The sequence below is a fragment of the Carassius gibelio genome, chromosome A3 (assembly GCF_023724105.1).
Source record: "Carassius gibelio isolate Cgi1373 ecotype wild population from Czech Republic chromosome A3, carGib1.2-hapl.c, whole genome shotgun sequence".
NCBI classification, from domain to species: domain Eukaryota; kingdom Metazoa; phylum Chordata; class Actinopteri; order Cypriniformes; family Cyprinidae; genus Carassius; species Carassius gibelio.
The window spans coordinates 20,803,252-20,816,325 of NC_068373.1; the positions used below are offsets into that span (position 1 = coordinate 20,803,252).

Sequence of the window (13,074 nt, forward strand, 5' to 3'; positions counted from 1 at the left end):
TACCAGAGTATTTCCAGCTAGAGTTACCATTTTTTACAGTTGTTTGACATTTTTGAACATATGATCCTTAAGACTTATAATTAAATAGCTTCTAGCAATCAAAAGATGTTAAACTGAACTTTGAAACTCATAAACATATTTTTCTATGATTTAAAATAAGCATAAGATCCCTTGAAAGAAAAAGAAAAATACAGTTTCTTTATTATCAGTGATTGTTCCATGAAGATCCACCACCAGAGAGCCACAAAAGCTTCTTTATAATAGAAAAGGTTTTGGTAACTCTTTAGTATAGGGACCAATTCTGTCTATTAACTAGTTTCTTAGTATCCTTAATCCTTAGCTTCTTAAGACCCTGCGGCCTCATATGAGGAAATTATATTTTTGTGAATTTCTCTGAGACTGTACATGCCACAGTCTGGATGTCCTGTACAGAGCACATTCAGGGCTTTTCAGAGATGTTTCACCATGACCACTCCCTCTCCTTTGTCTTCAAAAATGTCTGAAATGAATTTAGTGACACTCTTATAGAAATATGATAATATTTTGTAATTATCATTTAAATCTGTTGATAGCAAGAATTGGAGCTTAAAATGTATTTTTAGAAAATGCTTTTTTTTATTGAAGTATACTTCACACTAAGAAAAAACTGTTCGGGGCTGGGGTTGCAGTAATAGACCCATCATGATTCATAACACAGTCAGTTTGACTGAACTGAATCTGTCTATCTCATTTAAGATCCTGGGTCTTCTTTCTCTCCTCCTCCACCTTGCTGTCCTCTTCCTCTCTTCTTACATGAGCTTTCTTTCTTTAACACCTTCTGTACTTCATCTTCTTTCTCTTCTTCTTCTTCGTCATCTTCCTCCTCTCAGTCTTTCTCTCGGGTTGTTATTGTTTCTTTGCATTGGATTTTCACAGATGATCTCTTTTATTCATAGTGAACAGTTTCCTTAATGGCATTTCATTTGTTGTGCATGACTAACCTAGGAGATATCTGATGAAAAAACCTGGAAAACAGTGCTTGGTGGTATTTTTGGTTGTTTGCTTGATCATAAAATACTATGAGCAAAAGTTATTTTTAAAGTTAGCCTACATAAAGCCACATCTTCAACATTTGCTACCGAATTAATGACTAATTTTACTCAGCTGTTAGTCATTTGATGCCTGCTGTGCATACCTCGCCCTTTTGTTGAGAAAATGTTACGATATAGATAATTGTATGAATAATTAGAACCAAACTCTTTTTTTTTTCCAGAAAAAAACCCTGTATGCATCTAACTCCCTGCGGCACTGACTTTCCTCAGCTGTGACCATGACCTCACATTCCCAACAAATAATGAAACAAAAATGTGTTTATCTCTCCTGCGGTGATAAAAAAACAATATATAACGTAACCATAGTTTCAGGATATTAACGAGTGTGACGTGCCTGATCAACACTTATTAGTTTCTGTTACTGGTAAGTAACAATACTTATAGATGAATGTAACCCCTCTCACCCGGGTCCTCTCTGATGCTCCTCGCACTCGCTCCAAGCGGGGATGTCGCTAGTGCGTCTCTTGAGATCGGGGAGTGAGGTTTACCTGGACAGTACTACTCGCTGGCCTCCGTTACACTCACCCCCCTAAACCTCACTCCCATCCGGGTCACGGCACCAATGTAACCCCTCTCACCCAGGTCCTCTTTGATGCTCCTCGCACTCGCTCCGAGCGGGGCTCGAACCCCGGTCTCCGGCATGGGAGGCGGACGCACTAACAAGGAGGCTAAATGCCTACAGCCACTAGCATCTGTCGCTAGTGCGTCTCTTGAGATCGGGGAGTGAGGTTTACCTGCACAGCACTACTCGCTGGCCTCCGTTACATGAACAAAACTAGTTGTTGCCTGGTTACATATCATTAGCCAACCCTAGCCCTTAGCATGATTTAAAGGGGTCATGTGATGCAATTTCAAGCTTTTTTTTTCTCTTTGGAGTGTTACAAGAGAGACAGGGAGAGAGAGAGAGAGAGAGAGAGAGAGATAGAGAGAGAGAGAGTAGTTATTAATTGGTTTTAGTTTTTTTGGGAAATGACACACACGTTACATGTTGTTTTTTTTATTTAATGACTGGAATTAAGATACAAGGTGTTTCTCAGTCCTCCAACATTTCGAAAGCCTTCCTGATAACACACCCTTATTCATTCTTTAGTCAATAACTCAATGGGGCGGCCGCAGCACCTACCGTAAAAAGGCTCAAGAGCAGCTCTGCAAAGCACTACATTCCATAATTGCATTGCAAACAAGCAATTAAACTCATTTAAAAACAAACATAGTTTGAGGTTAGAAAGATCCAGTTTGACTAGATATTTACAGATTCAGTTGTTTGATCTTGGTGTACTGTGCACGTGATTTAAACATCCTTCTTGCACTGATTCATTGCCTAATTAAGTATTATATAAGCAAAGTATTGTAATTTAAAAAACATCTCATTCTGGGTTTACACCTCTAGCTGGGTTTTTATACATCTGGAATTAACCTACCATTGAGCATAATAGCATTGTAATATTGAACAGCAGTTGTGCTCTCACAGTATTCTACCATCCATAATCTAACCTCACCTTTTGCAACGGCATAGTGAGCATTAATCATCTCAACTAAATGACTCATTAATTACTTATTATAATGACACATTTTCAATAGTCAGTCATGATTAAGTAGAAACAAGGAAATATACTTTTTTAGATTTAGGTGGGAACTCTGACATTATATTGTCACTCTATTATTGTAATTCTTTTCTGGAATCGTTAGGCTGTGTTTTTAATTTAGTTTGAATTAAAAATGTGAAACAAACAATGCAAAATTAAAAAAAAAATGTATTACTTTATTACAGCAGTGTTAGCTTTTGGCTATTTCGTTTTACCAGAGGCAACTTGTTTCCTCCGGCTATGAGCAGGTGATTTCTGCTGTATGTGACTCACGCTTTTGTTGGCAAAATACTATTGTAATTAGATCACACAGTTAAAAAACAAATTCCTTCACGGAAGAATGAGGGATGATTTTTTTTTTTTTTGTAACAGTCAAATGATCTTTTATGCCTGACATTTGTAGGTCACTGCATGAACTTTTAATTTTAAGCTACTGTAACTCATCTCTACAATTTCACAGTATACAGTTAAATAGGCTATTATATAAAAATAACACAATTACAGGTTTTCAGGAAAATGCAACACATTCTCTTGGCAGTTAGGAACTAGTTTACATTTTGATGAACTGGTGTTTAACTGGTGATATTGGTATGGTTAGATTTAGGAAAGTGGCCATTAATGGAACTTCATGCTTTTTTGGTCCTAAAAAGTGTTTGTTTCCATATGAATGATGTTGCACAAATTCCAAAAAAATGTTTTAACCATGTTTTAAAATCTGATTGAAAAGCACCTTGAGCACCTTTAGTCAATCTACTCAAGGTTATAAAATCTATTACCAATAAACGAACATTTTAATGTTAACCTTATTTTAACATGTTTAACAAGTTTCAGATTTCAGAGTTTGCACAGGTGAGAACTCTTCTTGAGAGTCACCAGCCTGTCCCTTTTCTCACTTTAAGACACAGGTTGCTTAATGAGTAACACGCATGAACAATGAAAGGGTTTACAGACTGAATGTGACGGAGGCATTCCTTGTTTAAATGTGATGAGAGAGCATGTGGGTGTGTAGAAACAGGTTAACAGGGATATTTAAGAGCAGATATCAGAGCTGTGCTGCGACTGCAGTGATGAAGATGATCGACATACTCAGTGTAGCATTTTCCATCGCTCTCCTAACGAGAGGTAAACTCTTCTATTAGATATTATTACTTAAAGATAAAGAACTGTATAACTTTTATGAACTATAATACTATGTACTCTACAAGTCAAATGTTTGAAGTATTTGAAATAACAGTAAAAACAGCAGTATATTATGAAATATTACAATTTAAACAACTATTTTTATATTTGAATGTATTTTAAAATGCACTACATTAAAAAAATATTTTTTTAAAGTACAGCATCATTACTCCAGTCTTCAGTGTTACTTGATCCTTCAGAAATTATTCTGATATACTGATTTGCTGCTTAGTTATTATTTATAATCAATTATTAATAATGGTTCTTATTATTATCACTGTTAAAAACACAGTTTTTTCTGCTTGATATTTTTGTGGCATATTTGTGGTCTATGTCTTTCTATAGACTGAAGAATCCTGAAAAATGTATGGCCGTTTCTATATCAAGCAGCAAAAACTGTTTTCGACAGTGATAATGATAATAACCATTATTAATATAAAGGAACAGTGTTTATTTGAAATGTAAATATTGTATAATGGTTTAAATGTATTTACTGTCCCTTATTATTTATTTGTTTATTTATTTATTTTACACCACAACTTTTGAATGGTAGTGTTTCCACAAAAATATTAAGCAGCACGATTGTTTTGAACATTAATAAGTAGAAGATGAATGTTAATTGAGCAGCAAATCGGTATATCAGCATGATTTCTGAAGGATCGTGTGACACTGAAGACTGGAGTAATGAAGCTGAAAGTTTAGCTTTGCAATCAAAGAATAAATTATATTTTATATCATATTAAAGTAGAAAACTATTATTTTACATTTTAATAAGATTTAGTAAAAAAATTTATCTAATGAATGCAGCCTTGCTAAAACTCTAAAATTCTTTAAAGAAAAAACGTTAAAAATCTTTCCAAACTTTTAGCCTTTATTGTATAGCTAATTTCAGTTTGACTAACACACTTGCTTTCTTTTATAGAAAAAAAAGTATTATATTTTGCATATACAGTGTTTTTTGACCTGAAGTCATAATTAACTGAACATGTTTCTTGTTTTCTAGGATGTGATGCACAACTGAATGGTAACCAGTTTTTCACCACATAATTTAAATAGCCAAATCATGTTCAAAATGTTTGTGTGACCAATTGTTTGTCTAAACTGTGTTTAATTTGCTTTTGTCACTGTCAGAGTGTGGCAGAACACCTCTCAACACAAGGATAGTTGGAGGACAGAATGCACCAGCTGGTGCTTGGCCGTGGCAGGCCAGTCTTCACACGGGCGGTAGCCATTTTTGTGGTGGATCACTCATCAACAGTGAATGGGTTCTGACTGCAGCCCACTGCTTTCAAACGTAACTATCATAGAGAAACCCTTGCCATTGCATAAAAAAATAAAAATACTTATCATTCAATGGATGTGTTGAATGCTTTACACTTGTTCTCCCACCAAATTCTAGAATTACTTCAGCCAGTGACCTAACTGTGTACCTGGGGCGACAGACACAGGAAGGAACAAATGAAAACGAAGTGTCCAGAAGTGTCTCTAAAATCATAAAACATCCAGGCTACAGTAGCAGCACTATTGACAACGACATCACTCTTCTGCATCTGTCTTCACCGGTGACATTTACGAACTATATCAGACCAGTCTGTCTGGCTTCAGCAAACAGTACATTCTTCAGCCGCACTGTAAGCTGGGTCACCGGATGGGGGAAAATAGGAACAAGCAGTAGGTTTTAATTTTACTAACCTTGATCATACACAACATACTGTATTATTACAGATTTGATCATTGAATGTCTTTCACAGCTTCCCTGCCCTCACCGCGAACTCTACAGGAAGTGGAAGTGCCTGTTGTTGGAAACAGGCAGTGTAAGTGTCTTAATGGAGTCTCAACAATCACAGACAACATGATATGTGCCGGAGCACTAGAAGGAGGGAAAGACTCCTGTCAGGTAACATCTTCTATCCATGTTGGTTATTTCATAGTTTTGATGGGTTGAAATCACTTTCAAAACACTGTCCGGTTCATTGCAAAACTTAAATATCTGAGATCTTGCCTGCACAGTCAGTTTATTATATTGTATACATCAGTTAAATTAAGAAGAAGAGTTGAGACTGTTGTATAGATCAGGGGTTTGCTATCTTTTTAATGACACGGGATCCCAAATATGAAAGATCCCCTTCTCAAAATATAAAGGCAGCTATATATCTTTATGTTTTCATAAAATACCCATCCATATTGTGTGTGAGAATCAGTATGATATAAAGGCAATATGTTGTTTACAAAATTGGAATGTGCAGAATATGTTACAAGTCAGGACATGTCACTTACCTGTTCTTCATCATACAGGGTGATTCTGGTGGTCCTTTGGTCAGCAAACAGGGCTCAGTCTGGGTCCAGTCTGGAGTTGTGAGCTTCGGCGATAGCTGTGCTTTAGCTAACTTGCCCGGTGTGTATGCCCGAGTGTCTCAGTACCAGAACTGGATCAATGAGCAGATCACCACCAACCAGCCAGGCTTTGTTACGTTCACCTCCAATGGTACCGACGGTGACCTGGCAATATTCTGTAAAGGTGTGCCTGAAATCACAACAACCACTGCCACCACTAAAGCTACAACTACAACTACAACAACAACAACTACAACTACAACTACAACCGTTGCACGTAAGATTCTATCAAGTCAGATTACTGTACATTCCCAATAAGCCATGCATACATATTGTCCATTTAGTTACATGTCCTAGGACCTTTAACAGGTTAAAGTTGTACATAAATAGTGCTCATAAACAACTGTTGAAAATCTATTTTTACATTAAAAGGAGTGGAGTGGAGGTTTGGACCCGAAAACTGTATTCGTTATTCCTAGTCATGGAGTCCTTCTTGTTCTGAAGTTCATTATTTGCGATCTCATCTTTAATGAGTTACAATAAAAGCAGAAACAGAACTTGAAAATCATACTTATTCGATCAATGGCCAGAATGCCTGTTCTGCGACATACCTTACTCTCCTTTCTATACTAATGGAGCATGACTATGTAGCTCAAGTATACCAATTTTTGTTTACTTATTAGCTCTTTAATCTATTAACTGTGTTCAGCTATCAACTGTAATAAAATAAACTGTATAAATCTGACAAAAATTATTGGCATATATTTTACAAGAAAATACATCAGTCTTTCTGCTTCAAAATTGTACATTTAATTTAAAGTTATTTGCTGTTTACTTCTAATTAGTTGTGAAATTCACTAGCAATTTCTGACTGTTTTATTTTTTTAAATGTCAGTGTATGAAAGAATTAAGTAAGTGTTTCACTGATTAAATTGGCCATTCATTCCCTTTCTCTTTGTTACTGTAGCTGTAGTGTGTGGAAGTGCCAAACTGAACACCCGTGTTGGAGGAAACATCTCCCTCGTATCTCCTGGTGTTTGGCCATGGATGGCCAGCCTGCAGTTTAACGGCAGTCATGTTTGTGGAGGAACGCTGATTGCTGAACGGTTTGTCATGAGCTCTGCCAGCTGCTTAACCAGGTAATACCACTTAAACACCTAAAACAAAAACATTTGATGAGAAACCAAAGTGATTTTGTTCAACAGAGTTACCTTTTTTTAGATCCACCAATGCCTCTGACTGGACCGTGATCCTGGGCCGTCTGAATCAGAACAGCTCTAACCCCAATGAGGTCTCTATAAAAGTGGCAAATATCACACTCAGCAACAGTACGGGTGACAACGTTGCAGTCTTGCAGTTGGCTGTCGCACCAAAGCTCACAAATTTCATTCAGCCTATATGTGTGGACATGGGAGACAATACCTTCAGCGCTGACACTCAGTGCTGGGCGGCGGGATGGGGCGCAGGAGCAGGAGGAGGTGTGAATGCTTTGAAACACTATGCTCATTGCTAAACTGAGTTTTTAATATTTTTTTATGTTCCTTAATTTGTTTTCTTCCTTTTGTAGTGAATCAGACTCTTCAGGAATACCAGACCTCTGTTGTGAGTTGTGGAAACTCATCCTCAAACAACAGTATTTGTACAAGTTCCTTGAACTTACAGGAGGTAAGTTAAGTCTGTTTAAAAATAGAACAACATTTCATATAATTTTTTGATATAAGTACTTAGGTATTATAAAAGGAGTAGTTAAATACCAGTAAACTGGGGCTTCTGGGAAGGAAGTATATTTACAGTTTACAGTAAGGTTTAATTCATTATTATTAATGCATTAGGTAGCATGAACTAATATGAGCAATACTTTGAAAGCATTTATTAAGCTATGTCAATGTTAATTTCTTATTATTCACTTCACTTATTATTATATGAATTAACAACGAACATTAATAAATGCTGAAACTAAAATTGTTCATGATACCTACTGAATTAACTAATTTCTACAAATGGAACTTAACACAAATTTGGAGGGATTTTAAGATTTTTATTTCCTTCATGTTTTTGAAAGTAGTCTCTTATGCTCACTTTTTTAAATCAAAATACAGAAAATACAGGTCATATTGTGGAATATTTTTTACAATAAATAATTGTAATTTATTCCTATGATGTAAAGCTGCATTTTTAAGCATCATTACTTCAGTCAGTCTTCAGTGTCACATGATCCTCCAGAAATCATTCTAATTTCTAATATGCAGATTTGCTGCTCAATAAACATTTCTTATTATGTTACACGACAATACTTTTTGAAGGATTTCAACAGCAATTATGTAAGAAAAAAAAAAAAACTTTTTTTTGATGCATCCTAGTTTAATAAAAGTAAATATCAAAGTAAATAAATAAAAAAGATTGTACCATTCAGTAAAGAGTTCTCTCATTCTCTCTCAGGGTGATCAGGGTGGTCCGCTGATGTGTAAACTGGGTCAGTCATGGATCCATGCTGCAGTTTTGACATTACAGAGCAGCATTTCAAACAGCAGCAGCTCTAACACAAGCTCCAGCAACAGCACTCGAGCATCCCGCTCTGCTCGCGCTCAAGATGTCCAGGTCTTCACTAAAACATCCAACTTTGCCTCATTCCTGACATCTGTTGTGGGTTCCTTCCCTGCAAAAACCACAAACTCCACAAGTTCAACTACAAGTGCAGCGGCCAACAAGCCATCCCAACAAGCCATCCCAGCTGCCTCTAGTGGACCACAAGCATCTTCTTCCTTCTGTTTTACCGTTTCAGTCCTTTTGTCAGTTCTGACAGTTCTTAAAATCTTTCTAGGCCTCAACTTTTGAGATGAATGTTACTGTAAGTATTCAGACACATAATAGATGTCTTCAATTTTCCTCATGTGACTGATTACATAATCATACAATATAAAAATAGTTTGTGGGGCACATAATTCACTTTTACTACACAAATGTGAAAATTTACAATCTCTATTGTTATCTCAGACCATGAAGCTGCTGCCTGTTGTTCTTACACTGTACAATTACACTGTATGATTTTACAGGTGCAGAGCTGATAATGTTTGTAACTGGACGTTACAACATGATTGTAGCAGATGCAGCATTTAGTTATTATGCAGCTTGACATTTTATGAAAATGTCCTTTGAGTGGTTCAGTTCTAATACTGACTATACCGTAGCTTAACTAACAAGTACTTCAAGCTGTACCACATTTGGGACATTACTGTAAGTTAAATAAATTAAAGAGTAAAATATAACTATTTTATTAATACTTGGAAAAATATTGTTGCCACAATATTTTTGGGAGAGTGTTTCATAATATGAAACTATATTTTCTAGATTATCATAAATATATATTTTGTACTATCTTTGATCTCTTTTCTATGTTCATATGTTTATGGAAAAGTTGTTATCATGTGATTTCTTGTGAATGAAGTAACTCTTTTCAACACACTGTTAGAATGTGAAAAGCAAAATATGTATGTAAAAAAATGTAATATGTATATTGAAATGCATATTAAAATGACAAATTAATTTAATTTAAAACTTATTTTTTTTAATTGATTTTACCAAGTCCCAAAAAGGCATTTATTAATGTGGCTTGGATTCTGCATAGTCATTGCTCTCCACCATATTATACCATATTATGAGATAAAAAAAAAGTTTCCTGAAACATCAAACAATATATGCAAACTTTATATGTGTATCTTCCCCTTAAGCAGAGCAGCATAGCCTCGCCACCATTGCTGCCTTTTCACTTTTATGATGTCACAAACCCAGGAAGTAACTTGTTGTAGTCCTTACCAGCCGTTTTTGTAGACATTACGCTTTCAGAATTTTAAAAGACAAAGACATTGCAGTTTACTTTCAGCTTTGTAACTTTGTAAATATTGTTTATGCTATACACATTATATGTTACACACTAACTTATGTTAAAAAAAAGTGAAATAGCAATGAACCGCCCCTTTAATATGTAGTAGTTATGACAAAACTAAGTGAACCGAACATGACTCCTCCTGGTCACCATAGTAATCGGCCAAAATACTTTGTTCGACTTTTCGGAGATCATCTAATCTTCTCTGTGAATGATCTCTGACCTACTTTCTGTGCGATCAGAATTTCTGCATTTTGGATTTTAGAATATTGTATTTGATGATCTGAATTTCATCTTCATTTTTAAGTTGTATTTTTTTTAAAAAACTGGATATTTGTACGAATTCAGAAAAAAAAATATGTTAACATTATTGTGTTAAATTTCAAATGGTCAATATTCAAGTAAAAAAAAAAATCAAATTCAAAACTTTTAAAAACCACATAACATTCTGTTTTGTTTAATGACACTTTTAATTTACACAATTCAAATGTAAATAGTTTAGTCATATTTTAAGTTCCATACAAGAGTTACTGCAAGTTATATCATTACACCAGTAGGTGGCAACAAGTTAGCATCTTAATGATTGATTCATTGAATCATTTACTCAACTGGTTTGTTCAAACATACTGATTCACTCATTGCTTGAAAATGCATTTGGAACTATTTTCATCTGAGGAACAATAAATAGGAATTTTGACTAAAATGTTCCTCCATATTAACTTGTGAATCAGTGAGGTAAGTCAGCTCAGTTGCTAAGTCTGGAGGAATTCAGAAGAACAGCTACAAAATACGAAGATGTACCTACAGGGCCAGCCCGTAGCATATGTGACATACTGTAGGCAGTTGCATAGGGCGCAAAATGACTGGGGGGGGGGGGGGGGGGGGGGGCGCAGGAAATATTTTTTTGTTGTTGTTTTTTTTTTTTGGTCGGAAATGACCATCGTGTGCTCCTACATCCATATATTAAGCAAAATAACTTCTGACAGTTAACATGATTTTAGTACTGATCGATCAGCTGACTGATTAAAATAATGTTAGAATAAAATAAAATTGATATCAATGAAAAATGGCGCACGTGGTAAAAATAGTTTTGCCATTTATGTTATCTTTAAAGTATCATTTAAAAAAAAAAGGAGTGAAAAAAATAAAATTATCAGGTGCACATGCCAGTAAGCGACGCGAAGAAAAGGAGCAGGAAAAATATCAATATAGAGGTAAAAATCACAAGTTAACTACTGTGTATTAGTCTGTGATGTTTATATAGTATTTTGGAATAGCCTTTTAGAACATCTCAACTGGCAATCCTGACACCATGGGACGTTTTTGCTTGAGCTAACTGCTTATGTAATTTTACAAATAAATGTTGCCTTTATTTTGTTTCCTTTGTTGTCTGTATTTTAGGCATTTCATATTGCTCATATTTTTCTTTGCTGTGATAAGTACTTGTCACTTTAGGCATATAACAATCTCAAATGAAGCACAAGTGACTTCAGCCTCCTTGTTCATTCGGTTGCCTCCCACACTGGAGACCTGGGTTTGAGATCCACTCAGAGTCGAAGCACCCGTTGCACATAGTTATAGGAATAGCTCATGTCTGGTCTCTTCAATAGGCTATTTTAACAGATTTATTCATAAAATTCCTAAAAAGCTCTTCAACATTACTATTTATTTATTATCACAATTTATTTACCAATGTATGTTAATACTTATCAGTATTTTTTGTTATGTTATATTTTAGTAAGAAAAAAAATCAGCATTGTCAGAATTTTTTAAGTGTGTGTGGGGGTGGAAATCTAAAATCTTGCCTAGGTCACCATCAGAGCCTGAGGAGAATGTACAAAACATTATCATGTATCAAAAATAGAATATTGGGTGGTTTGTTGTTTGTTGTTATACTTTGTGGCCTATGACATTCTCCTCAGTGGTTTCTGACCTTCTTTTATCAGCTCAAACAGGCTCTGCTCTATAGTGGTTGGATTAACTGAACTATTTATAGCAAAGAAAAGTAATTCAAAAATCTCAAACATTCAATGACTAGTGTCAAGACATTCAAGTCTATCTATTTATCTATCTATCTATCTATCTATCTATCTATCTATCTATCTATCTATCTATCTATCTATCTATCTATCTATCTATCTATCTATCTATCTATCTATCTATCTATCTATCTATCTATCTATCTTTCTGTCTGTCTGTCTGTCTGTCTGTCTGTCTGTCTGTCTGTCTGTCTGTCTATCTATCTAATGTGAGTGTATATGTGTGTATATATTCAAATTACTATACAAATAATTTATCATTTTAAGATTACTTTTGACCGAACTCATTTATCACATATATTTGAATGGGATTATGCTGCACCAGTGGATAAAAAAAAAGAAAGAAAGAAAATATATTTTGTTCTTTGTTATAAACATCATGAAGCGCATTAAACATAAGCCTACATTATGTTGTAGGGTTTTCCAAACTGGGCTTCCTAAAAGAACTACAGGGGGACATGAGTTGATGGAAGGCTAATACTTAAATCATAAAAATGTCGAATTCAAATGAATACATCATTTTAAAATAAAGCAAATAAAAATAAAACACTTCAACAGTAAAATATGTTTTATTTATTTATTTTTACCTGCATGTCAATGTGACTATTAACCAACATCGTGAATATGCAAATGTGTTGATAAATCATTGAAATCCGAATTAAAAGTCTTCAAGTAAATATTTTAGGTCAAATTTTTGGAATCTAATTACACAATCCAGATTACACGTAATCAATTTAGCAGTGTAATCACACTTTTCTAAAGTTCCTAAGAGACAGGTGCATTGTGCTTTTTGTTGATTATCAGATGATGCATTGTCATATAAAATAATAAAGTTATATAAGGAGTTACGGTTTGAACCTGTTGGATGGCATTTTTGTCATAGTGTGTGTATCAGATCATGAATTAATGTGAATAAGGCCAAATAAAAGGAAGAATCTCATACTGAATGAATGTATGACAAT

General features: G+C 34.8%; 1 protein-coding gene across 1 annotated transcript; it reads left to right on the plus strand.

Annotated features, from left to right (window-relative positions):
• Positions 1-3,666: 3,666 nt before the first annotated feature.
• On the plus strand, positions 3,667-9,457 carry LOC127951741 (transmembrane protease serine 9-like). The gene is made up of 10 exons (XM_052549750.1): positions 3,667-3,799; positions 4,860-4,880; positions 4,988-5,150; positions 5,256-5,527; positions 5,608-5,753; positions 6,152-6,467; positions 7,158-7,329; positions 7,412-7,668; positions 7,758-7,855; positions 8,630-9,457. Exons 1-10 carry the CDS (start codon positions 3,673-3,675, stop codon positions 9,023-9,025), a joined length of 1,968 nt encoding a protein of 655 aa, XP_052405710.1. The 5' UTR covers positions 3,667-3,672; the 3' UTR covers positions 9,026-9,457.
• The last annotated feature ends 3,617 nt before the right edge of the window (positions 9,458-13,074 follow it).

Excerpts from the sequence above, each read along its gene's own strand:
- LOC127951741 (XM_052549750.1), top strand. The coding sequence starts at position 3,673 with ATGTGGGTGTGTAGAAACAGGTTAACAGGGATATTTAAGAGCAGATAT. Across the intron at positions 5,151-5,255 it reads GCAGCCCACTGCTTTCAAAC|AATTACTTCAGCCAGTGACC; the intron begins GTAACTATCATA and ends ACCAAATTCTAG. Across the intron at positions 5,528-5,607 it reads GGGGAAAATAGGAACAAGCA|CTTCCCTGCCCTCACCGCGA; the intron begins GTAGGTTTTAAT and ends TGTCTTTCACAG.